This window comes from Cyprinus carpio, chromosome A16, assembly GCF_018340385.1.
Source record: "Cyprinus carpio isolate SPL01 chromosome A16, ASM1834038v1, whole genome shotgun sequence".
Classification (NCBI taxonomy): domain Eukaryota; kingdom Metazoa; phylum Chordata; class Actinopteri; order Cypriniformes; family Cyprinidae; genus Cyprinus; species Cyprinus carpio.
In genome coordinates this window covers 9252852-9279494 of record NC_056587.1, presented here as the reverse complement: position 1 = coordinate 9279494, position 26643 = coordinate 9252852, and the positions used below count along the sequence as shown (strand labels likewise).

The 26643-nt window shown below is 37.7% G+C and overlaps 3 protein-coding genes and 1 long non-coding RNA gene across 14 annotated transcripts in view; 2 read left to right on the top strand and 2 right to left on the bottom strand.

Moving 5' to 3' along the window:
* The window catches only part of LOC122147983 (FXYD domain-containing ion transport regulator 6-like), an 18572-nt gene extending 5810 nt beyond the window's left edge, over positions 1 to 12762 (top strand). For 4 of the 8 annotated variants that reach the window (XM_042772456.1, XM_042772461.1, XM_042772457.1 and 1 more), the window contains 6 exons: positions 4650 to 4673; positions 5104 to 5127; positions 6107 to 6181; positions 6633 to 6666; positions 7105 to 7136; positions 7211 to 7749. In XM_042772456.1, coding sequence (XP_042628390.1) covers positions 4650 to 4673; positions 5104 to 5127; positions 6107 to 6181; positions 6633 to 6666; positions 7105 to 7136; positions 7211 to 7221 — 200 coding nt within the window. In that variant the 3' untranslated portion in view covers positions 7222 to 7749. Of the gene's footprint in view, positions 1 to 4649; positions 4674 to 5103; positions 5128 to 6106; positions 6182 to 6632; positions 6667 to 7104; positions 7137 to 7210; positions 7750 to 10850; positions 10890 to 12479 lie in introns of those variants that run through there. The other 4 variants (XR_006161962.1, XR_006161963.1, XM_042772460.1 and 1 more) reach the window with 4 other exon arrangements.
* On the bottom strand, positions 3634 to 4125 carry LOC122147984. The gene is made up of 2 exons (XR_006161964.1): positions 3915 to 4125; positions 3634 to 3668 (listed from the first exon to the last, which is right to left on the bottom strand). It is a non-coding gene; the product is annotated as an uncharacterized LOC122147984 (long non-coding RNA).
* LOC109083365 (FXYD domain-containing ion transport regulator 7-like) lies at positions 6639 to 14463 on the top strand. Of its 2 annotated transcripts, XM_042772455.1 has the most exons (7): positions 6639 to 6666; positions 7105 to 7136; positions 7211 to 7247; positions 10851 to 10889; positions 11006 to 11080; positions 12733 to 12773; positions 12861 to 14463. In XM_042772455.1, the coding sequence occupies exons 4-7, from the start codon at positions 10859 to 10861 to the stop codon at positions 12993 to 12995; spliced, it is 282 nt and encodes a 93-aa protein (XP_042628389.1). In that variant the 5' UTR covers positions 6639 to 6666; positions 7105 to 7136; positions 7211 to 7247; positions 10851 to 10858; the 3' UTR covers positions 12996 to 14463. The 2 variants fall into 2 exon arrangements, with proteins under 2 accessions (XP_042628389.1, XP_018953697.2); XM_019098152.2 differs by lacking the exons at positions 6639 to 6666; positions 7105 to 7136; positions 7211 to 7247 and adding an exon at positions 7938 to 9456.
* On the bottom strand, positions 14376 to 26643 carry LOC109083363 (NF-kappa-B inhibitor delta-like). 3 transcript variants are annotated; one of them, XM_019098150.2, is made up of 12 exons: positions 26486 to 26643; positions 22737 to 22873; positions 22620 to 22650; positions 22308 to 22531; positions 21961 to 22193; positions 19503 to 19608; positions 19269 to 19415; positions 19149 to 19200; positions 18886 to 19058; positions 17292 to 17408; positions 16095 to 16259; positions 14376 to 15906 (listed from the first exon to the last, which is right to left on the bottom strand). In XM_019098150.2, exons 1-12 carry the CDS (start codon positions 26499 to 26501, stop codon positions 15835 to 15837), a joined length of 1473 nt encoding a protein of 490 aa, XP_018953695.1. In that variant the 5' UTR covers positions 26502 to 26643; the 3' UTR covers positions 14376 to 15834. The 3 variants fall into 3 exon arrangements, with proteins under 3 accessions (XP_018953695.1, XP_042628388.1, XP_018953696.1); XM_042772454.1 differs by having other exon boundaries at positions 22737 to 22868; positions 26486 to 26635; XM_019098151.2 differs by lacking the exon at positions 26486 to 26643 and adding an exon at positions 23827 to 23975.

Genomic DNA, 26643 nt, shown 5'->3' with positions numbered 1-26643 from the left:
ATCATACTGACTGGAAAGGACGCTATATATGTGTCGCATAGTGGGCTCAGTTTTTACGACATGGCCATGTTTATAACCAAGGGTGTCGGATCTGCACTGCCACCTAAGTCCTAGTGTGCGCTCCTGGGGGTCGGCCCTGTCTGAACTAAACCAAAGCTCATGGTTCTCTGACCTGATTTGCTGCGGCAGGTGTTGCAGCAGTTGGGGAGTGTTACTAGCCCATTGACGCAGTTCAAATCCACCCTTGGCCAGCAGATGTCGCATATCATCCACTAATTGTCTGGCAATCTCAAAAGAGGGGACACTCTGCAACCAGTTGTCCACATAGAAACAACGATCTACTGCTACTCGTACCTCATTATCCGGTTGGCTGTGATCAGCAACATGTTTCCGAAGAGCAAAGGTTGCACAGCAGGGGCTGCACGTGGTGCCAAAGGGTAACACTGACCACTGATAGACATCAGGTGCGTTGGTTGGTTTTAGGTCTCACCACAGGAATCGCAAGAATGCTTGGTCTTCTGGTAGGAGACGCACCTGATGAAACATCCCCCTTATGTCACTGCTAATGGCTAATCCATACTCTCAGAAACGGAAAAGTACTCCCAGCAAGGTAGCACCCAGAGTTGGCCCAGGAATAAGATATTCATTTAAGTTCAGCCCTTGGAAGTTGAAAGAACAATTGAATACTATCCTGTTCTTTCCGTTGTGGTGGACCATGTGATGTGGAATATACCACCCTGAAGTCTGTACAGCTGTGGATTTGGGAATTTTTCTCACATAGCCTGATTCTAGCAGCCTGTTCATCTCAGATGTGTATGCTTGGGATTTCTCAAAGCTCTGTGCCAGCTGATTTTCAGTCCTTCTCAAATGAGGCATTACCGCTTCCTTTGGAGCACCTAGAGGTGGAGGACTGATTTTCCAGAGGAGGGGGGTTGCGTATCTTTGCACACCTTCAACTTCAACCCTCATAGTTTTCTCCTCCAGAATGCGCACAGCTTCTGCATCTTGCTTTGACCTCGTCACAAGTCGTTCATTTTGGTAGGGCAAGATATCCATCTGCCACAACCGCTCCACTTGACTGTATAGATCATTAGGTGCAAGGCTTACAGATGTAAACAAGCACTGTTGTGTATGTGGAATGTGTTCAAGGAACTTTGATGGACCTTGGAGTGTCCATCCCAAATTAGTTTTCACAGCTGCTGGACCTCCGGGGGGTCCCAAATGAACTGGCTCAACAGGGGTGATCAGTTGTGGGTAATCTGACCCAATGAGCAGTAATGGCCTTGCATGGTCAATTGACTGAAGAGGTAGGCCTCTGAGATGGCGATATTTATTTTGGAGCATTTCAATTGGGTAGGAATGAGGGGCTAATCCAAGCTCCTCTGCAGTGAAGGCTCTTCTGATTGTGAAGTTGCGATCTGGTTGTGTAGCTGGACTCACTGAGAATGATACTGTGAAGCCATGGATAACGCGGATGTCTTGGCGCACTGTGCGAAGACACAGGTCTTCGGGTTTTACCATTGAGGTTGAGTAGCTGAGCTGCTTCATGGAGAAGTATTGTGCGCTCTGAACCATCATCTAGTAGTGCGTATGTATCTAGTGAAAAGTCTCCGTTGCGTATGAGGACTCTGCACAATTTCAGTAACACTCTACTGCTGCCAGTAGGTCTATCAACATACAGAGTTTCTATCGTGGTGCTGGTAGACTGGGTGATCTCTCCCATTTCTTTGGTGGCATTAGCATTCAGTTCATTGTTGGCCTCATGCAGAATTTCTAGATGTCTCCTCTGACACTTCTTGCATTTCGCCTTAAGAGTACACTGACCTGCTTGGTGATCGCGCCCACATTTCCAACATCTCTGATTGGATCTGATCCAGGTAACAATCTGATCTTTGGTCAGCAGTTTGAAGTTTGAACACTGATTGAGATAGTGCTGTGTGGTATTACAGAAGGGGCAGTATTTCTTTGGTTTCTCTAGTGATCTCACCTCTGAAACTGTATTCCGGCGAACCACTTCAACCTTGGAAACTGGACTTTGCTCTCTTCCATGGAAGATGGCAGTAGATTTGTGCGCTACTTTAGGCACTCTTTGCTGGTCTTTGCGGAAGCTCTGTCTCTCTCTACCAGGGTCAATACCGAACTGGGTACCATCCTCTTGCACTCTCACCTCATACTCCAGCCATTCTGCAAATTCAAGCAAGGTAGGGATAGGTGTCTTGAGTGGATTGACATACCTCTTAAAGTTTGCTCTGAGATCGTGAGGTAGTTTAGCTAGGAGGCGGGAGACATGCGATCCACAAGCCAATTCTGTACGTCCAGGACTTCCTAACTGATCCAACATTCCAACGAGGGCTCGTACCTTTAGTGCAAAAAGCCTGAATGCTCTGGTGTCACCACTTCTTATGCTGGGCCCATCCATCATAACAGCAATGCGTTGAAGTGCAAGTTGATGCGGTTGCCCATGGAGTTCTGTTAGTGCCTGCATGGTATGAGTGTAAGGGTACCTGCTGTTACTGTAGGAGTCAGCAATGAGCAATGCTTCTTCAAACTTCAAGTGGTCCATCAATATTTTGGAACTTAAAGTGCTCTTTGGCATCAGCAGGCAGGAGATTGTCAAGAGCTACCTTTAACCTGGCGAACTCACGTGGATCCTCTTTGGTGAAGTTAGGAATGGTAGGGGTTGGACCACGATAAGTGTTCTCTTGACTGATTGGCAATGAAGAATGATAAGGCACGAATGGTCTCTGCTGCCTGGAGGTAGGGCTGTAATAGTGTGAGGATGGATGTCTTGAGTGGTGATAGCTTTCATCTGCATGCTCCGCCCTCTGGGGTGATACTGCACGCTCTGGCGATGGCGAAATTGATCTGGATTGCTTGGAACCCGCTTTCATCCTCTGAAGCTCATGAATGATCTCATCTATTCTATCACATTGACGTTCTGAGTGCAACTTATCCTTACTGTGTTTCACTGACCTTTCTCCTTCATAACGTGGATCGCTTTGATCTCTTGTTGACGTTACTCTGTGGTGTGACAGTGAGGTAGAGATTCGATTCTCCATATTGCACGTCAAATGTCTGAGTGAATGAAATGGTTGAGATGGAGACAATGATCTTGAAGTGTGAGCTGCTGAGTGTTCACTTAGGTCGCGTCTGAGTTGACGGTTCTCTTTCTCCAGATCCTTGAGGCGCATCTCCAGTGCTTCAGGTGAGAAGTGTGCATTCCCCCCATAGGCAGGAAAGTGATCAATGCCAGCAACCAGGGTGCTGTGAAGTGGTAATGGACCTCCTGTAGCCCCTATTGGCTGTTCTCCTACGTTGGAGTGGTCTGAGGGTTTGTGTGCTGATGGCTGCTCTGGCACATAATCCACCTCATAGTCATCAAGGTACTTTGGCATCTGCGTTCGGCGTCGAGAGCGAACTGTAGCATCACTAATCTCCTCACTATGTATGGACATTGTATTAATTCAGAAGTTGCCTCCATCCAACTCGAAGGGAAATGTAAAATATTGTTCTGCTCTTAGGTGCTAATTAATAAACGGTGGAAACCACTGAAACTTGTCCGATCAGAACAATTAACTTAGATGATGTCCGTTTAGGAGGAGCTAGATGCACTCACCACTCATAGACCACTCATTGCAAACTCAAACAATATTTAATTAAGTGTGGTTCTAGAAAGAGAAACAACAACAACAATAAAGTGTAAATATACACACTGATAAACATCAATATGCAAATGAATAATATCTGCATTTGCTATGACATTAACACTGATAGTGCGTCTAACAGCGATCGTATGATAAGATTGGCTAGAGATTAGCTGACAGACACATGTGCTCGATAGACGCGGTAAACACGTCTTGAAAGACTAATGCACAATCAAATATAAACACAGTATAATGAAGAAACAAACTTACTCTTTGATGCACGCACACATGCGATAACTCAATATTGCGGGAGAACTGGCATTATCATCACCGTTAGAATCGTCTCACGTTAGTAATAATAATAGCGATCATATCTGCCCTGAAACTGCGTCAGCGTCCGGGTCCTTTTTTGACTTCTGGGTCCTAACAATAGGCGTGTGACTGACGCCTGACTAAATAACAACAGCGATTAACCATTACACATATAATATAACTCTAAAAACATCAAACAAAATCCCATCATTCAATTACAAAAACATTAAGTGGATCTGGCATAATGAAAAGAAGCTATTCATGTTGGCTGCCACAGTATGAGCATTTCTTTTGTTTGTTTTTTCAGGCTTGTGCAAATGCTTTTTGAAGATATTGCCATATTTTATTTATTATTTTTTTTTTTCTCATGGCTTTATGTGTGTCTGTCTCCAAACACATTTACTGTTGAAATGTAGTGTGCAACCATAGTGTACATTTAACATCGTAGTGCACTGCAATACTTCAGTGCCAGTTTAATATTAAGTAGTTTTAGAATCACTGCAAGTTCTATATTAATTTAATTCGACTGCACTTTGTGAATTTTTGTTTTCTTCTTTTATTTTTTCTTTCTTCTCCTCTGAAAGCACTTATATATAGAATCTAATATTGCTCCGTCTGTAATAGTTTGGCTGGCATAAACTTGGCATTTTTGCTTGGTTAAATTTAAATGGTAAAACTCTTTCTCTCCCTCAGCTTCCCAAATGGATGAAATTCATGGTAAGTGTCTTATAGACTAGAATCAATTTTACATTAACTGAACGTCTCATTGGCTTATTAACAGTGTTTTTAGCCAGGCTAGACCAGGTTTAACGTTGTGTGCATTGAACATTTACGTATGTTTGTAACTATAAGCTTAATTCACAGCAGGTGTAAAAACTTTTTTACAAATGTTTATGGAGTCACCAGTCAGAAATTTTATCCTCTTATGGTACATTCCATACAGTATCAGTTTTTCCATGGCAGTCTTGAGAAATGCCTTGCAGATATGAAGAGAATATTAGAGGGTTTTTTCCTTTCTTTTTTTGGTACTAGAATGTTGTCATTAGCATCTTAAATTCTCTTAACCTTTTTTTTCATTTTGATTGCTACCGGACAACAGCTTTGCAGAATTCTGACTCTAGACATTTTCATTTTTTTCTCCCACCAGAGTACGACAAGCCATTTCATTATGGTGAGTACAGATGGACTATATCTGCTTAGGCAGTATACATACTTATATGGATTAAGGAAATCTCTTGGTTGACTTCATAAAGCTGAAAGGGAAAAATGCCTGTATGCAAAACATAGTGATTACTCAGAGGCATTTGTGTTTCTCAACTGCACTCTGATCTTTCCCATAGTGTGCTGAGCACTGTTGTATTAAGAAGGGTTTTCAGGGCCAAAGTGCGTCACCCTCTTTAAGAAACATCTGGGAAGTCAGAGAGATTATTAGTTTCCACTACTGTTTTCCCAAAATAAATGGAAAATATTCACCCTGGGACTAAGCTTCTGTAAAACACATAAATTTGAATCTTCTGTCTACCCCAGAATTTCCCTTGATTTGTTTATTGTTCATACTTGGATTATATATAATGTCCCATTTACAAATAAAAGCACAATGCACACCCCTACTTCGAAATCAAACTTCTAAGTACACATGGGAGTTTAGTGGTTCCAGACTGTCTTAGGAAAGTCATTCTTTAGCTATTTTCATTATGCTTGTTTGTGCATGTTCTGTTGACCTTAACACTCATACGCAGGACAAACTGGAATCTGCAGAACTTTTCACATTTTCTATGCTGATTTTAGGGCAAAATCTGTCATAACTTGTTATGTGGAAGTACAATAGTAGACACTTGGGAGTTTAAAGCCTAACCAATAAGCCAAAATATTAGTAACCAAATGGGTGGGGTGTAGAACTTTGTGAAAGAGCTCAAATTCTACAGATTCTGTGTGCACCTGATACAAAAAGGCCATTTTTTTTTTGTGAATCTGTAATTTGTGTATTGTTTTGCCACTAATAAAACTTTATATTGGTTGCTTCGGTGTTAAATATTTTAAGCTTATGTTGAATGTTTCCCATCTGAATCTTGTCATTAACATATTCTAATAAAATGAAAACATGCATCACTTCCGCATTTCTACATGTGTCTTCTGACTCCTCTTTCCAGATTATGAATCCCTGAGGATCGGTGGTATGATCTTTGCTGTGATCCTCTTCTTGATGGGGATCTTCCTCATTGTCAGTGAGTGTCGAACTATCTGTGTACTGCTCTCAGAAAGACTTACATACGTTTGTATAGCACTTTGCCATCAAATTTCTAGAATATTTTTGTAGATATTCGCCTAAGAATGTATCCACACATGCAGATAAACAAATATCAGTTACTGAGGGTAGACTCATTGCAGACCAGCATGTCTTTCATACCCTCTAAGTTTAAACCTCTCTACGACACCCAACACTGCACCATGACTTATGGTGTTCTACCAGTACAGGGTAAAGCAGCCAGTCTTACTCTTACTCTGAACCCCCACCAATCCACATAAATTACTAATTACTAAGGAAGTCGTTTGTTTTTTGTGTACCCATGTAATTTCTTCATGTGTAACAGCAACCTAGGAAATCTCGTTCTTGTGAATGCGTTTCTCTTGTATATTACAATAAACCACTAATGGTTTTGATCATGTTTCCAATAGGTCGGAAATGCCGCTGCAAAGGGAACAAGTCAAAGTAAGTGGTGGAGAAAACTAATACATTTTGTTCTATGAGAATATTTGGGCTAAGCTGCAGACACATTTTTCGCAGGCAAAATCCAGTCATTTCAATCCATGCGATCAGGAATTTTGCATTAATAGAAAGATTTCACCATCCAGATTGCACAACAGGTTTAATTTGGTCATGCGGCATTGGCACGTTGACCAACAGAAATCTGCTTGCTTTGACAATGACTTCTGTGTGATCTGTGCTTGATACAACGCTATACTATTGACAACAGACAGCTGACCCTTTTTGCAGCAAATATTTTATAATGTGACTACATCCGTTCTAGTGGTGCAACTAGACCAATAATTAGACATCACAATAAAATGTCTATTTATTTTTCTGCTCTTCAGGAAATGACCAGTTTTTAAATTTTGTCTCTCTTGTTGTCTTTTTCCTGCTTCACAGGCCAGTGGGTCTTGACCCAGCGGCAGCCAGAGGTGAGAATGTTCCATTTTATTTTTATTCATGACACTTAAAAAGAAACTGACATTTATGGTATTTTTTATTGCAGGTGCAAAATAAAGTAAGCCAAGGGAACCGAGAAAAAGGTGACACTGCCTCTGCTTTTGGATTCGTTGTGATGTTCTATAGCCTGCATAAATGTTTAAGACTGTGTATCTCTGCTGTGTTTAATGGAAAGCATGGCTTCTTGAGGAGAAATCTTAATCAGAACCATTTGGAAAAAGAAAAAGTCACTTGAGAATTTTGTTCTTCTAGTGTTTACAATTTTGAAATTGTCTTTGTTTCTTAAATACATGAGAGTATGAGTGCTCCTTAAGAAACATTTAAAAAAAAAAAAACCTTGTTTAAATAAAACCATTGATTCTCAGCGACAACTACTTTGCCATGTTTAACTACCTTTGATATTTCAGCCCTCACTTTTTGTCATGTACTTTTCAGTCTCCCATTGAAGTTTATGAAATACGTGTAGTATGTGTTAAGTGCTCAGTAGCTAAAAGCAAAAAATTGTCCATACAGTTTTGTCACGTTGCAGAAGTAAAAAATTTAACTGTACACTGTAGTTGAAAAATAAAGTGATTTTCATTGAAAGTCTGTTAAGCGTCGTCGAGAAAAAGTAACCGTTATGTAACGTGTGCTTGGCACCTGCCTGGCCTGTCTGTCGTATTCGGTCTGTGTTATAGTCGAGAAAAAGTAACCGTTATGTAACCAAGCATTCTTATAAACCACCTGTCCCACCTATCTTACTATGTAACTTTCACAAATATAAAGAACATGTTATTAGTAGTAATAGTACAAGCAGTTTGATATAGCAGCTGTGTCACTGATGTTGCGATGTAACGTTCGCTTCTGTAAAAAAAAAAAAAAAAAAACAACAAAAAAAAATCTTCTCTTTGCATGTAGAATATCATATTACACGGGTCTCTGGAATACTTAATTCTGATTGGTCAGTGTGCGGTCAGATCTGTAGAACGAATGTTGCTCATAACATGCACCTATGTGTCTTGGCACTTTCGCAGTGTTTTTTTTTTTCCATGTCATCACAATTTGGAGTAGAACATTGGCGCCGTCTTGTGCGCCAAAGCGATATTACGACAAACGCTAAGAAAAATGGCACCAGAGGGCTTCCAAAATAAGGAAATAACGCGGAAACACGTCTGAAGAACAAGCAACCGAAGAGATGCATTAGAAAATACTGAAAAATAAAAGCCTGTGGCCCACTGTAGTTAAATAAGGTAGTTAAACTAGTTCACAGGAAAAAAAAAAAAAGATTTCTGCCTGAGGTAAGCTAGGCTATATATATAGCAGTGTTCAGCGCCCAGGTTTCCCTCCCTCTAGCCGTTGTCACTGCGCGATGTGACGCTTGGGTTCGCTCGTGTAACGTTACCGCTCATGCTCACCGGAAAAGCAAAGTCCACGCAAATAACGCGCCGACAGGAAATTTCTATTTTCCCTTTTGCAAGCGCTACTGTGCTATATGTGGTGTAGTACAGCTGTACTGGGCAACGCTACTGATCTGCTCCCTGCTATGCTCTGCTCACATGCTCTGATAATAATAGCTCTGTAGGATACATTGTATGGATAATTAGTAAAAATAGAACTTATATATTCTCACCAATTTTGTTACTTTCAATAAAAGTGGTTATTTTGGCTTGTATTTTTTAAATTCCGTATCATTAAAATTGAGTTTAATTAAAAATTCTTAAAAAAAAATAATTATTACAAAGCATTTTCGTTTTCGTCCAAGTGCATCCAGAATTTTCAGCTTTGGCCCAGAATTTTGATTTCGGTGCATGCCTAGTTATAACAGTAGATAGACTATCAATATGATTTTGTCGGCGTCATGAATTTAATAAATAGCTTTAAAAAAAAAAAAAACGCACAGCCTACAAATACTTAACATCCCGAAGCTCACAACCATCTCATCTTACTGAAGTGTCCCCCTTCCACTTCCCGTCCTAATCCTCCTGCAGACCCCAATCCTGTTGCTGCATGGGTGGGGTTCTCTGTCGCATGTATTCATTGGGGGAGGTGTTTTTGGCTTGAGATCCCCACCGCATTGGCCAGGATGAATTGTATCTACCTAACGCCATATGTGGGAGCTTCCCCTACTACCGAATTAGTGGAACACCGACTGACCTGTGCCGCTAGGGGGCGTAAGTATGTAACTTCCGAGGGCGGCATCTATGCAGTGCAACACAGCGGGCTTTCTTCATTCAGGTTGCTGAAATACAGTCTATAGCAAGATTAAGGAAACCCTGTCTCGTTAAAACACTGCAATGATGGCAGCTTCAACAGGTTTGTCTATTTATTCGATTTAGCTGTTTGTTTTTCAAGATAAACTGCATGGTTGTGCCATAATGAATTATTAAACACGTTTTAAGATGTGTAGCCTAATGCTGAATGACTTAAGATCTGAGAAATGACACTTTTGGTGTTCGTCGTGAGTATAACAAAAGAATATTCAATCAAATAGTCTGTTATACTACTGTGTAATTTGACAGGAATTACTAATATTGTTGCATAGCCTATAGTAGGCTATATGTAGTTGTCCCATGCATATTCAGTAATTCCAGTCTAAATTAGCCTATTTCCTAAATTAGTTTGGATACTGCAGATGCTGTAATAGCCTACATTTAAAACTTTGTCATTACACGGGCATAAAAGTATTTGAAGCCGTCGCTATGGACGGATTGTTTATATAGGTAGATGAATAATTAAAATGATCGATCTGGCGTTATGTCAAATCCGTATGACATTGTTTCAACACAAAAATAAATGCTCGGAAGATGCCTCGTTTTTCTACACAATGGGAGTGACTGTCATTCTGCCTAAAATCTCATTTCGTGTTCCTCAGAAGAAAGAAATAGGAAATATAGAAATATAAAGCTTTAAAGTAAATGACGTCAGAATTTTCATTTTAGAGTGAACTATCACTTTAAGAGTGAGAGGAGTGCTGAAAATCGCCAAGTAAGCCGTTAAACCTTGAAGTTCAGACACAAGCGCATCATTGCGCTATAGAGCCAATTCTTAAGGGACCTATCACAAAGTTGTGTATCTTATGTTATTTTCTACAAAAAAAAAAAAAAAAAAAAAAAAAAAAAAAAAAAAAAATATATATATATATATATATATATATATATATATATATATATCATCATATAGGTACTACAAGCTCTCAGTATTGGCAGTTTAGACAGCTTTATTGATTATTACTAGAGGAAACTCACTCGCCACTTGCTTGTGGAGACTGCAGTTCTCAGAGCGCTTTTCGCTGAGCCCGCAGCCTCGTTATGCAGCTAATCAATAACCCGAATACTGACGTTCTCAGCTGAAAACACCTGAGTTTGCAAGATGCCCTTCTGCCTCGTAGGACACGCTCAACAGATAATTGAGACACTATTTATGTGATTAGTATTTCAAACGATTGCATTCTGAATGCATTTCAGCTAATAAGCTCGTTATCTGAGATCTCATTAGACTCTGACTGTCCAGTGTAGGCTAATATTCCCATATTTATAGATTTAATTAACCAGCATCTGTCCATGGTGCTGAACTCTGTCCCCCCGCATTGTCTTCCTTACTTCATTTCATCTCTTCACTGTGAATCACATTCCTAAGATCCATATTAAGTTTATTATAGGGGTTCCTTTTGTTTCATAGTTGTTAAAAATATTTAAATGTATTTACAGAGTCATACATGTATATGGACCAGAGTGCCTTTCAATACGGTAAGCAGGCAAATATTGCATGGAAGTGTTTATATATAGAGAGAGCCTAAAAAAAAGAAAAGAAAAAGGAAAAAAAAAACATAAATTATTTCACCATTCTTGATTTCTGAGCTCAGATTATGAGACATTGCGGACTACGGGTGTCATCCTTGCTGTGGTTATGTTCGTAACCGGGATTCTTATTGCTCTGAGTAAGTCACTTTAGTGCTAAATGAGTGTAAAAAAAATAAAAAATAAAAAATGGCAATGATGTTAGAAAATACTGTCACCAAGAGTGACATTTACCGGGCATTGTTGTCAGTCCAGTTTTACTTCAGTCAGTGCAGTGAATATCCATTAATTAATTAATAAATTTATAAATAACCATTTGTCTTCTGCAATGTAAAAAATTTGGTTTAATCTTAAAAATTAAATGAGATTGAATGCTTACAAACTGGCTAAACTCTAATTCAATTGACCTCAGTCTAGCTCCCTCTCAATTATTTATTTCACCATCTCTAACTTTTTTTTTGCTCTGACAGGTAAAAAGTTCAAATGCTCAAAATCCAAGTAAGAGTTTTTCACACAAATGTGCAGCCTTGACTGTGCATGTGGATTGAGTCCAAATAAAGGATGAGGAAATGTCCTCAAAGAAAAACAGATGTACATCGAATCAGTGGTGCCATGCCTGTTCACTGGAAAGCTCCTTTACTCTTTGAATGCAGCCCCTGGTTTCTTAATTTATTGGTTTCTGAACTGACCAGCTTCTTTTTTTCAGCTCACCAACACTGTCTATCCATTCAAACAACAGCATGTTTTACTTGCACGACCAGATGCATCAAAGACATCTGCTGTGTTCATTAAAGCTGCAGCTATGGTTCAATGTGTTTACAACAATAGAACAGAAGGTTTGTTGTTCTTGCTCTTCCTAAATCATGGACTAAAGTGGGTAGGCAGTGTATATCAAGAAGACTGAGGCTACCTCTACACTTATCCGGCTACATTAGAAAATGCATCTTTTTCTCTACTATTTGGGTTTTTGTCCTGCGAAAATGAAGCTTTTTGAAGGCTCTCTTCCAAGTGGATACATTTGAAAATGTTATAGTGTGGACTGTGAAAATGGGGTTATTTTAAAACAACGACGCATATTTAGTCATGTGACAGATATTGCTCTGGTAGATACAGTGATTAGGTGCGACCTGGACGCGCCAATAAGTGGTGAGATATTTTGTGAATAAAATGATCATGCCAGAATAAGAGTGTGACAGCTTTAAGTAAGAAGAACTTTAAGAAGTTAAAGTTTGGTCTCTTTGCATCATCTTAGTAAGCTTTTATTACGTTTTACGCATGCACAGTATGATGATTTAGCATTTTCCAACATTTCAGTGTGAATGAGAAACTTCTGGAAAACGTGTGGATGTAGAGTGTTTCAAAATGAAACTGCTGTTTTCAAATGTATCCGGATTAACGTAGACATAGTCTGATTATGCTGATGCTCAGCATGTCATTCTGAGATGATCTGAATCATTTGGTAATGTTGACGTAAGGCTCTTGCATAACTTACACTTACATCTGACTAATGCAGACGCACATGCATGCTTAATATTTCAGAGTGCTTAGACCAGGGGTGTCAAACCGGGGGTCCACAGCTCTGCAGAATTTAATTCCGACTCTAAACACACCTGAACCAGCTAATCAAGGTCTTCATGATTACAACTCAAGGTAGGTGTGTGGGAGCAAGTTGGAGCCAAACTCTGCAGGACTTTGGCTCTCCACGAGCTGAGTATTGAGTTTGACACCCCAGGTTTAGACAGACCAGTGTGGCTTAGTGGGATAATGGTCTGGTTTTGTTTTTTCCCTACAGATCTAGTCCAGTGGAAGGCGCTCAGCCACCGAAAACAGAAGGTACACTAACACAAACATTAATTACACTAAAATAATACGGTCTAGTTTTTATTGAACACTTGATAAATTTGACTTTTTTTCTTTTAGTTCCACCTCAGACAGTGTAAAGCAGATGGTGCGACAGGGCGGCCCATTTCAGCTAGAGGAAAGGCTCAGTTGCACAAAAATGTGGAGGAGAGTCGAACCTGCTTGACCTTTTTTTTTTATATAACCTCAGCCTAAATGCTGATCTATTAGGTTTAAATCTGATGTATTTTTAGGTCTTTATAGCACATGTGCTGCATTATATCACTTTTGTGTTCAACAACACCATTCAGGATGCATCTCACCTGACCCAGTTATTTTACTCATGCATGAATAATTTGCTTTAAATGTTGTTGTTATATAAAGGTCACTTATGGAAATATTTATGGAAGCAATCATGAATAATGAATTGAAAACTTGCACACTGAATGAATTACACTGAAGAACTCTCGTTTCATCTAATAGATTTAATTCATGTAGACACATGATGACGTTGATATTTTCACTCATTTACATTTTAATGAAGAGAACATTGTTAAAATAAATTAAGAGTAAATCGCTCTCCAGCATGGAAATATACTCAGTCCAGTGTGCCGCCCTGTAACTTGTGCATGCCAGGTCTCAACAAAATGTAGGACAATTTTCTAATTCTTTTAGTCTTCTATGAAGAGTTCAGATGCAAAAGCCTCTAAGTGTCATAAAATGAGCATTTTTATCAGGCTCCTATAATTAAGTTATTTCACTTTAATGCCATGGAAAAGGATCTCTACATTGCCATTAAAGTAAAATTACTGAACCTAAACATTTTAGAAGAAAATTTCAGATGGCACTTAGAGACTTTTGCATCTGAACTCTTCATATTTATTTACTATTTTAGATTTTTTGTGTATTTGAAATACTATTTAATGTGTTTCATAATTATTTGCATGTATCATATTTCAGTGGACGTTCACATTTTTACCATTAACAGTTTTGACATCAACCATAATATAAACTGAAATGCATATAGCTTATTTAAAATCTTCTGTTTACAAATTATAAAGTCGTTTCTTGGATCTGTGGAGTCAAACGTCATTGCAACAGCACATTATAGAGGGCTTAGAAACTAGGAAAGTGTTGCCTTAAAAACTAATGGTGCAACCACAGTGTTATAAACTAACTAGTGGTTACTAAGCCAACTTAACATCTCATTTTAAGTCAAGCCTCATGAGCGGCTTGTGCAACCCTTCCTTGGATTTACACATGATCTTATATCCATTGTAACAGCATGAATATTTGAATAGTGTATTCCAGTAAACAAAGTACTTTATAAAGTATACTTTAGTCCCCAGCTAAGTGTTACTAAAGGCAAATGACTTAATTGCAACTGAATGTATTTATGCCTAAGAAAGCACCCATATAAATTTTAGAGAATAATGAACCAACGCACATCTGTTTGATCAGCACGTTTTTGGGGGAACGCTTACCATTTCATTACAAGTCATCATTATACCGAAGACGTTTTTTTTCCTTCTCAGAAGTGAAGTAGTTGAGTATGACTAAACATTCACAGCAGTCATAATGAAGAGCTGAAAAGGGTTACTGTATGAAAAGGCATTTTTATTATTCATCCAAATGTTAGTCATGTACCAAATACATTTGGCTTAATAAAAGATCCTGAGTTACAGAGGTTTATTCTTGGTCTTTACTTACTTAGCTGTATTTAATTAGGCTTGGTCAGTTGACATAATGCAAAACACACTAATAAAACATTAATGATTTGCAGAAATACATGGATAATTATGTGAATGTTACTTATTAAAGATGACACATGAACAATATTTAAAACAAATAAAAAACATTGTACATACAATCAAGCGAGTTTTAATGCTACTTTATATACTCACAGAATTTGGTTTAGTCAGAAGGTTTCATTCATTGAGTGTTTGTGATATATATACCAAAACAATGAGCAAAGTTTGAAAAATGAATTCTACAGAAGGCAGTTTGCACTTTGTTTTTAAATGAATTCTCATAAATCCACAGACCTCTCTTTGTTTTACAAGAAAGTGACATGAGTGTGTGTTTTCCCTCATTTGAATTTCCAGAGGGACTGTGCACTTCAATAAGGTGAATCATGCATATATTGACTCAACAACAACAACATCCTCCAACATCTGAAATCTTGATACAAGATGGACACTATCCCCACATAGAAAAATATTCCAAAGAAATAACATTGTTAAATCATATTAATGATTCTGACAACTTGATTCTGGCAGGTCTAGATGACAAAACTAACTTCTCACCTCAGAACACCCTGACATTTCACCCCCTCATATATGACTCACCAAAATAACACATTCACATACATGGCTGGATGACACATCTCCTGTAAGGACGACTATCAAGTGTGCTGCTGAGAAAAGTGCATTACATAGCGAACTGATGTCATTCAAATAAAACAATAAATAACTGATCTTTTCCCCTGAGTGAAAGTAACATGAGCACAGAGCAACATATGCAACATATACCAACCAAAAGCTATATAAATACATATCAAAACAATTAAAGAATATCCCACTGATACAGTGAGTTAAAAAAAAAAGGGCGAGCGAGCTCAGCTGCTCATGTAAGCAAACCAATATGGTTTATAATTGAAGGTGGAAACAAGACGTACTGACAGTCCTAGTGACGATTTCATTGAAATCACTATTCATGAACACACTAAAATGTGTTTTCATCTTTAAATAAACCTGGGAAGCAGCTTTATGGTACAGAATCAATGAACGATCCTTCAAAAAAATATACTGTCATACTAAAAATGATGCGATGTTTGAAAACCCCCATAAAAGGATACTAAAGATAAACCCACTGTACTCCAGAGATTCTGTTTTTAGGCTCTTTCTGATCTCAATTCTTTAAATAGATTTTATCCACATTTTGATTGTGAACAGTTTTCAAGATTAATGTTTCAAGCACATACTGTTATCTGATCCAGATCACTGCATTTCTATTGGAGAAAGTGGGATACGCTGGGACTAAAAATCAGTCCTAGTCACTCTTGGTCCTGTAAGGATGTAAAACGTCGCCTAGAGGAGGCACTTTTCTTCTTCAAGATGAGCTTGAGCTGAGGGAGAAAGAGAGAGAGCGAGAGAGGGAAAATGGTGTGTCAGCTACTGTGTAATCTGTTCTTTTCTTTCCATGCTTTTAAAAAGATGGTAGAAACTGTACAAGAGGATATTTTCGTATGGTACTTTACACACAAGTCCTTCACACAACAGGCAGACTGGCTGTTAATAAAGAAAAGCCTCTCACTTTCTCTCCTGCGTCTCCGCTCTGCAGCAAATGAGCGGGCTGGTCGTTCTCCAGGTTGCGGATGCTGGGATCAGCACCACGACTCAGCAGCAGCCGGATCAGTTCCTCCTGAAAGGGGCTTCCATGCAGCCCTGCGGCCATGTGCAGAGCAGTGTGTCCATGAGCCTGAGAGGACACAGACATTTATAGAAAACCATGTCCACTCTGTCGTCTGTTTTTAAGTAATATGTCCTAGAGTTCATTAGAGGATGGGATAAATGTAGTGATGATTACATCACATTATACAGCAGTTAGTTCCAGTCCGCTCGTCTATGTGTCTTGTCTGTGTTTGTGTGTTTCAGACAGGCTGTTAGTCTGTATATTAGCCGTGCCTACTTTTCAGTGACTCGTTCTGCAGGTTACACAGTACGTGATGACAAGTGACAAGTCTTAATAAATAATTAATTATATAAATTCATTCAAACACAATGATTCTTTTTTGGAAAATAAATTATTTATGAGTAAGTCACTGGGTTGTTCACTCAACTGATTTGTGAAAAACAAAAAAACAAAACAAAAAAAAAAACTCTGATTCAATCAGGGCGCTGTCTATAGAAGTGAATCACTGAACTGTTCACTTAACCAGTCTGCTCAAAAACACAGATACATTCTATGTATGAATGTAACAGATGACTGTATTCATGAGTAAATCATCGGGCTGTTCACTTAGAACAAAAACTCTGATTCATTCTGGAATTGAACAAGTGGTTGTCTTTATAAGTGAATCATTCACTCAACCGATTGGTTCAAAAACACTGGTTGATAGCCAAAACAGATTTATGAGTGAATCAAAAACTCAGGTTCATTCAGGAATGAAAACATGTGACTGTCCTTATAAGTGAGTCATGCTGGGAGCCACTGATTCATTCAATTAACAGATTTGTTTTTAAGTGTCATCCACTGAGTAACAAAATGTAGTTGCTGTAATAGAGATATGCAGCAGTTAAATTAGCTTCAGCTTCATTTGAAACTTCACTGTTGTATCTAAAATGTAAGTCACTCGACAATAACTTCTTGTTCACACCCACAATAGTGCTGTTGGTCAAAATTTCACCACACCTGTAATTACCCGTGGCACGAGGCAAGTGTGATATTAACTGAGTATGATTTTGTATGTATATGAAAGTCAATACAATGTCGTCATCATGTGTCTCTCACTTTCATGTTGATGAACGCCTGCATATTGGAGAGTTGGAGGCTGAGGAGGAAGCGCACAAGTTGGATATTCCCCTCCTTCACTGCCAGGTGAAGAACGGTCTTGTTGCTTTTGATTTCCTGAAAAAGAGGTATACCAGTCAACAAAGTGAAACTGAAGCAACATCAAAGTTGTGTGAATGAATGAGGTTTCCTCCTTGTGCCGCAGTCTCAAAACGAAACCGCTTTGTATGGAACAATGACAAAATCAGTTGTTTGTCTGTCTGTCTGAAAGGAACATTTGGGAAATACATCTTTTCCTATTCAATGGAAATGTCTACTATAATTTGGAAATATCGTTATCTGTGATTTGTGTGGTACTTACTTGGTGTTAGTAAGATATTAAATAAATGAATACTTATACTTGGCAATGACGCATTAAAATTGATCGATAGTGACAATAAATTGACAATAATATTTATAACCTTACAAAATATTTATATTTCAAATTAATCCTGTTTTTTTTTTTTTTTTAACTTTCTATTCTTTAAATAATCCTGAAAAAGATGTATTGCTGTTTTCACAGAAATATTAAGCAGCACAATTGTTTTCGATATTGATAATCATACATGTTTTTTGAGCACCAAATCAGCATATTAAAATGATTTCTTAAAGCTTGTGACACTGAAGACTGGAGTAATGATTGAATTTTATGCGAGCAGCTATTGGTAGCTAGTGCAAATTGATAAACAGAGGTGTGACATGCATTCTTTTCTGCTCGTTAAAAATTAATCTTGCTGCCACATTCTGGATTAATTGTAAAGGTTTGATAGAACTGGCTAGAAGACCTGCAAAGAGAGCGTTGCAATAGTCCAGCCTGGACAGAACAAGAGCTTGAACAAGGAGTTGTACAGCATGTTCCGAAAGAAAGGGCCTGATCTTCTTAATGTTGAATAAAGCAAATCTGCAGGACCCGTCTGCAGATTTGAGTTGAAATATTCCATAGAAAATCACGTAGTGTATGACGATTCCATCCAGTCGGAGGATAACAAAAATATTTGATAGGCCTAATTTTGAGCTGGTTTTAGAACAGAAATATTAAGCAGCACAATTGTTTTCGATATTGATAATCATACATGTTTTTTGAGCACCAAATCAGCATATTAAAATGATTTCTTAAAGCTTGTGACACTGAAGACTGGAGTAATGATTGCTGAAATAAATTACATTTTACATTTTAAATTATATTAAAATAGAAAACAGCTTGTTTTAAATTGTAGTAAAATTTCACAATGTTACTGTTTTTACAGTATGTTTGATCAAATAATGCAGCCTTGGTGAGCAGAGGAGATAAAATCATTGCAAACCCTAAACTTTACATCTCTATACAACAATAATGATTATTTTATTGGCTTTATTATGGCATGTTATTCATGTTATTATGGGCCAGACTTAATGCAACACTCAGTTTCATAATAATATTATTTAATGGGGGTCCCTGCACCATCTGTTTACCCACCAAAGGGTACTTTAGCAATAATTAACATATTACCTTATTATCATTTGGATTCAACTGTACTGAAAATATAAAATATTAAAAATCCATAAAACAGAGTACCTGGCTGAGAACTGAAGCTCCAGCATTTATAAGAAGCCGCAAACACATCAGTTTATCTTCCGCTTGAGTCTGTAAACTGCCATCAGCCAACCAGGTTGAGGATGAGGGGGAGGCATTTATGGCCTTCATCGTGGTACAGTGAGAGATCACTGCACAGTGCAGAGGAGTCAGGCCTAAAAAAAAACAGGCAGAAGCATATATATATTATTGTCTCCTCAGATGTCACCTTAACTGGTAATGGAACACTATGTAAAGGTTTATACCTTCAAAATTACGAGCTTCCAGGTCCAATCGCAGTCCAGCAAAGAGTATAACCTAGAACATAGAAGTTTAGAAGCATGCTTTTTTGATTTTTAATGGTTTGCAAATGGGTGGTCAATCACCTGCATGACAGGAGGGAAACCATAGGTGGCAGCCAGATGAAGTGCAGTTTGACCATTGACGTCACAGATGCTGATGTCCGCACCTAGAGAGAGTAGATCCTGGACTATATCTGGCTGACTGGCAGTTACAGCCACCAGCAAAGCAGTCTGGGTTTCAAGAGAACAGAAAGTCAGCGAGTGCGTTAATAAAAAATCTCCCTGGTACATCTTGTATTAGATTGTTGTGATATTCACCTTGCCCTTGTGTTCCTTAGAGTCCAACTTTCCCAGTTCACGAAGTTTCTCCGCAGCAGCAAAAGCATATTCCCTCAGGCCTTTTGCAGTATAGATGTGTAGAATGCTAACAGAGAGTAAGAACAGAGTTTCAGTTTTCATTTCCAGTGCAGAGCTGTTTAATAACCCTTTCTGTTTTTTTTTTTTTTCACATTTCCATAGGATTTACACTCAAACTGCGGTTTCATTAGTTAAGAAACACACAAGACCTTGCAGGACCCCTCTGGTAAAACACCTAATGATGTGAGTGATTTACTGTACATAAATACAGTAAGAAGTACACCTATTTTTACGTAATGTATCTAAATAAGACTGCACATGTTATTTGGGTCAATGACACATTAAAAAATGTGCCTTTATATATATATAAAAAAAAATCATTAAAAGTTAACATTTTTTAAAGTTTTCGAGTTGTGGAACCAAGAAGTAAAAAGAAAAACACAAACACACACATATAATTTTAATACATTTGAGTGTACACATATAAATTCTTTAAAAAACAAATAGAAAGAATAATTATGGAACATTTAGAAATGATTAATTCAGAACAATTAAAGCCTAGAATACACTACATGATTTTGGCCCTGATTTCCCGCCGATTTACAGTCTGTACAACGCTATTTGCCGAATGTGGGCTACGTTTACACTAGTGCATTTTACATTTACATTTAGTCATTTAGTAGACGCTTTTATCCAAAGTGACTTACAAATGAGGACAATGGAAGCAATCAAAATCAATGATATAGCAATGATATGCAAGTGCTATAACAAGTCTCAGCTTAATGCAATACACATAGCAAGGTTTTTTAAATCACATAATAAAAAAGATAGTATAGGAAAAGAATAGAGAAAGCTAGTGTTAGAGGCCTTTTTTTGCTTTTGTTAATTGTATATTAAATAAAAAAAGAAAACAAATAGATAGAATACTAAAAGATTAGAAGAAGATTAGTGTTAGTTTCTTTTTTTAAGAAAACAAGCTGTTAGTAAATAAATAGAAAGCAAGTCTAAAAGGGGCTGCTTTGATTGAGTTGGGCAGGTCATTCCACCAGGAGAGAACATTTAATTTTAGTCTGTGAAAGTGATTTTGTGCTTCTTTGGGATTGCACAATAAAGCGACGTTCACTTGCAGAATGCAAGCTTCTAGAGGCCACATAAGTCTGAATTAATGAATTTAGGTAAAGGGGTGCAGAGCCAGTGCTTGTTTTGTAGGCAAACATTAATGCCTTGAATTTTATGCGAGCAGCTATTGGTAGCTAGTGCAAATTGATAAACAGAGGTGTGACATGCATTCTTTTCTGCTCGTTAAAAATTAATCTTGCTGCCACATTCTGGATTAATTGTAAAGGTTTGATAGAACTGGCTAGAAGACCTGCAAAGAGAGCGTTGCAATAGTCCAGCCTGGACAGAACAAGAGCTTGAACAAGGAGTTGTACAGCATGTTCCGAAAGAAAGGGCCTGATCTTCTTAATGTTGAATAAAGCAAATCTGCAGGACCCGTCTGCAGATTTGAGTTGAAATATTCCATAGAAAATCACGTAGTGTATGACGATTCCATCCAGTCGGAGGATAACAAAAATATTTGATAGGCCTAATTTTGAGCTGGTTTTAGAACATGTTGTTTTCATTTGGCACATGTTTCTGCTTGAGTTGGCCAGTTTTCCTTTGACACTATTTACAAAGTCTTTAAGTGTATGATGCCTCTATTCAGATTTTAAAAGCCGTATAGTGTATTCCAGCCTTTATTTTTGGGGCAGTCACATCACGTATCACAACCGTTGACAACATTTTCTGAAAAAGCACAAAGCACTTTTTTAAAGAATAATAATAAATTAAAAGATTATGCCAAACTACTTAATTTTACTACAAATTTTACTTACCCATTTTCTTGGAAATAAAAATAAACAAATTAGTTAATTAATAAATAAATTCATTCATTCATTCATTCAAATAGTCTCAAATTATAGGGGTTATTCAATGAGTTACCTTCTAAAAGAGCTTATGTGAGCTACATTCAAAAGTTTGGGGGTCAGTAATACTTATTTATTTTTATTTTTTTGCCTTTATTCAGCAAGGATGCCTTCAACTGTTCAAAAGTGACATTTTACTATGTTACTTTTACAATGTTACACACGCTTTTTATTTCAAATAAATGCTGTCCTTTTGAACTTTATAGTCATCAAAGAATTATGAAAAAATGTTTTTAACAATGATGATAAGAAAAAAAAAAATGTTTTTTGAGAACCACATCAGCATAATAGGATGATTTCAGAAGATTTGTGACACTGAAGACCGGAATAAATTTGCATCACAGGAATAAATTTCATTTTTCAAAATGTATTAAAATAGAAAAAAAAATTGCAGCCTTGGTTAGCATAATACATTTTTCTCAAAAACATTTTCATCTTATTTTCTGACTTACGTGTCCCCGTCATCATCCTGCCAGGTGGTTCTACTGTAATCCATGTTCTGCAGGAAGACTCTGGCCTCCTGCAGCTTCACCATATCCATCTGGGACCTGAACTCTTGGAGAAGGTATGGGCTTGTGTGATCCTCTGCTCTGGATTCAGATGGCCAACACAAGCCGGGGCTCTGAATGGAGACAGCCCCAGTCATATCAGTCCCAGCTGCAGTTACAGGGCACTCTGTTACAGACTGTGAGAACAGAGAATAGATTATTTTGTTTTTTCATCCATAATATAGTCAAACTCCTTCAATTGTGTAAGCCTTCAATAATCATTCTGCACAAAATACTTATAGAGCTCTTACATATTGCTGTGTTGTCTGGGTATCCTGGCAGTCTTGCATCTGCTGAGGGCTGTAGCCAGTGGCAAGCGTCTGTCCAGTCTGGGTAAAGTTTGGTGTGACGGAGGAACTAGACATGAATGTGAATGGGCTGCAATGCTGTAGGGAGGAATGTGCCTGATGAATGCTGGGAACTTCCCATCGGTCATATCTAACTGCTCCCATGTCTGTGTAGCTTGCACTGGCTCCTGCAAAGGAAATGTATCATTTTTAGATGTAAAAGAACATCTAATTGTCACGGAAGACCCATTTTATAAGCAAAACCCTCAGACTCACCGGCAGTGGGAGATTGTACTGATGGCAACACCTGTTGGAAACATTTTGGGGGATGATTAAAGTTGTTCATGTCAGCCTCAAGACATGCATATGTAGAAATATGATAATTTGACTCACTGGGACAGATGCAGCACCACCAGCAGTGTAAGATGCTGTTGAGCAGGAGGGAGGTGCTGAGGAGGTCTCTCTCTTTCTCTTCTGCTCCAGGAGTTTCTTCACTGTGGGAAGAGGGTAACACGCCTTTTCCTTCTGTGCTGTGGACACATGAAAAAACCATCATTATATTTATGATAATATGTTTTCTGTTCAAACACTGTTATATGATATAGACTATACCATTCAAAAATTTAATATATCAGCAAATAAATGTAAAGTAAATGTTGATCTTTTGAACTTTCTTCTCAAAACTTTATCTTGAAAAAAATTAAAAATGAATAATGAATAAGAAATCTTTCTTGGGCACCAAATCAGCATATTAGAATGATTTCTGAAGGATCATGTGTTACAGTGAAGATGAGTAATCGTGCTGAAAATTCATCACAGGAATAAAATACATTTTAAAATATATTATAAGAGAAAACTATATAAAACTATTTTAAATGGTAACAGTATTTCACAATATGACAATAACACAACACAATATGTTTTTACTGTATTTTTGATCAAATAAATGAAGCCTTGGTAAGCATAAGAGACTATTTATAGTACAATAATATAATGGTGGAACTTTATTTACTAGGAGTAATGACAAACTTGTCTAGAAAATAAATGCTACTAAATATTTAATTTATATATTAATTAGGAAACGTGAGCAGGGTATTGTAGATCTGACTAGAAATCTGACTTGTTTTACAATAACTTTTTAAGCATTGAAGTCAAGTGAAACATACATCATATAACCATTCAACATATCTTGCTGGATGCACATTTATTCTTGTTGTTTTCAAGTAAATCTGATTTCTCCAGTAATGTGATTTCCCCAGGGCCGTTTTTAATAACAGGTGTTGGTATGACTTAAAATGTATTTTCTTTGTGTTAGTCACCAAAAGAAACTGAAAAAGACAAGAATGCAAATATCGGAGGTTTCCAGTGGGCATCAGTTACGTATTCTAGAGCAGAGGGAAAGAAAGTTTCTTCACAATCTTTACCCCAAACGTGAGATAAGAAATAAATTTCCACCGAAGGAGCATAATTTTTATCCTCTCACCCGTGAGGAAGGTATTCCATTTGGAAAAGAGGTGGTGAGGTCACGTCTACCTGTCTTCTTTATCAGAAACCCTGCGTCTATGGAGACCATTGTCACAGCACGTTTTCTGTAACTATTTCCTTCTCTCCGTTACGCTCTTCGTGGCAAACCACATCTTCTTCCTGCATCGGTGACGTACTTCCTTTTTGCAGGGGCCCATCAAAGGTGTATGAACAGATGCTACTGATTCAGAATAAGATTTGATGCCTGTCTAACTTTTCACCGAGTGGCAGTAATAAGCTGAAATCAGCTGCAGAGGTCACAGCTAAATTGCAATACTTCATCTAGCCACTAGGAATAAAACAGATCTAATAGAGATATTTATTGAATTACTTCTTTATGCACAGATATTTCTTTCAATCATTGCAGTGTAAGAGAAACAATTTTAAGTTGTTTTATTATATTTTATGGGCATGTCAGAATATAGGCTACTATGCACCTCCATGTTCTGATAATAGTTTTTTTTTATATAACTACAATAACAGGGTTTTGGTTGATTTATCTATTTAGCCTATAGCTCAGACAGAAGAACTATTTGAGTCTTATTCTGCAAGGTATCCCTTTACAGGAAAAGTAACTGGTTTCACCAAAACCTAATTCTTATGATGAAGGGGAGTCAAAAGAGGAAGATGGAAATTCCATTGGGCATAACCTTGAGGGGATCATTCCTTTCCTTATCTCTCTTGTTTGTTCTCCATTCCATGTTATTTTAATTACTCCACTTCTCAGTCTCACTTTTCAAAGCTGACTCAAAAAGTTAAAAGGAAAGATAATCTGCTTCTCAACCCTGTACATTACATGTGGTTGTGTATAACTGACTCAAAAAAAACAACAAAAAAAACAATACAGTTCTATATTTCTAAAAGATTAAGAAAAAAGCTGGAATTGTTATAATATCTTTATAGATACACAAATTCTGAAAGTTATATCAAAATGTCGCAATGTGTATTTAAATGATTTCAATATATTTACATTGTGTAGGAGAAAGCAGAGTGGTTTAACATGGGGTGAGTTCAGCTTAACCAATTAGAAATGAGTGAAATCAACCATTACCCTTCTGAGGTTACAGTAATTCCAAAAATATAAAGCATTTACATCCACACACAGGACGCTGTCCAGTGCACCTCTATGGGACCCGCAAAGATCATAATATTGACCTATAGTTTCCGCAGTTGAGATGTGACTAACACAAACACACACAGTCTACTATATTTTTTAGAATGGTTTTACATATTTTTTGTATTTTTATTTGAATTAAAAGTCAAATGAAATTAGAATGAAGAGCTAAGCCTAAGCCATTTTTAATAAGCAAGTGGGGTAGGCCTGTTAGTGGAGTAGATTGTAGCTGACATTAATTCACATAATTTAGACACAAAATATTAGTTATGTGAGATTAATGTTGGGATGTTATATCAACGTTTGAGAGACGTTGGAAATGTGTTACAACAACAACCACCACCAAACGTTAATGACCTAAAAACACCTGACATTCATATTCTTTAAGCAGGCTATCTAATGCTTCTACCCCTCGCAAAAGTTTCAAAGGTCACATGTTTACAGATATACAAGATTGATTTGTATGGTTAAAATGTCCGAAAGAGTGGGCTTTAGCGGCTGGGATACCCTCGCACCTCTATCTTGTAATTTCAAACGGAAATCCCTGGCCAGTGAGTCACGCGCGTGTGTGTCATCGCGGGGATTCCGTGGCTCTTACTCCGTTATCTGACTCTAGACACAGTAAATCTATTTACGCATTACAAAAATCTTAGATGGCACTTTATTCCTAGACACCTGGCATATTCCACGTGACAGTTTGTAGCAGTATTAGAAATGTCCGACAGGTATTTTCTTCATTTTCACACGCTTTTCTCTATAAAAATGAGACCGCACACCCATTAAAAACGGGAAATGAAAGTTGAACAGGGAGGAGTTATTAAGGGGTTTGTCCAAATAGCTGTAAAAATGAACTCAGTGACTGACATGCTGGGGGATCCTTTATTCAAATGAGTTAAGTCTATTTTTAAACGGTTATATATCACCGAGATTACGTCATATAAAAAACATGTAAACAGCAAAAGATAAAGGTAGTATCGCATATGTTGGTTCCAGCAAAATACTTGTATTTAATAGCCTTTGTGTATTTAGTTAAATGACTTATTAAACGCTTATGTATATTTATTACTAGGAAGTCCTTTAAGCCGGACACTTAGCCTACTAATGGCAGTCATTCTCTCTCTCTCTCTCTCTCTCTCTCTCTTACACACACACACACACACACACACACACACACACACACACACACACACACACACACACACACACACACAGTTACTAACGCTGTAACTGGGTCGGTATCTTTTCAAAAAGTACCTTATTTACCCCTAAAAGGTGCATATTAGTATGTGAAAGGTAGGTATTAGTAGCCTACCTCAAGTAGCTATACATATTAGTAGGGTAGGCTATTGCCCATAGTGATAACTTTTGTACCTTTTTTCCTGATAAAGTCGGCTATTTCTGTCTTTTTTACTCCACCATTTCATAAAGCCAACGTATAGCCTATTCCCCATCACTTTCTGCTGTATAAATTCTCTAAATAAACGAAAAAAGTCTGCGTACTCACATTTCTGAAAGTGCATGTCAGAATCCCTTTAGCTGTCTTTAATCTCGGCTCCCACGCCAGGTGAATGAATGATGTCAGTCAGAGCAGCCTCTGTCAAATGTCAACTCCTCCAGTCACTGCCCGTTATCGACTGATTCGGGCACGTTCCACTCTGTATA

Bases quoted from the DNA above. Each gene is read 5' to 3' on its own strand.
- LOC109083365 (XM_019098152.2), top strand. The intron at 10,890-11,005 runs GTAAGCAGGCAA...TTCTGAGCTCAG, and splicing joins CCAGAGTGCCTTTCAATACG to ATTATGAGACATTGCGGACT. The intron at 12,774-12,860 runs GTACACTAACAC...TTTTTCTTTTAG, and splicing joins TCAGCCACCGAAAACAGAAG to TTCCACCTCAGACAGTGTAA.
- LOC109083363 (XM_019098150.2), bottom strand. The intron at 22,532-22,619 runs GTGAGTCTGAGG...TTTCCTTTGCAG, and splicing joins AGTACAATCTCCCACTGCCG to GAGCCAGTGCAAGCTACACA. The intron at 15,907-16,094 runs GTGAGAGGCTTT...TTTCTCCCTCAG, and splicing joins GCGGAGACGCAGGAGAGAAA to CTCAAGCTCATCTTGAAGAA.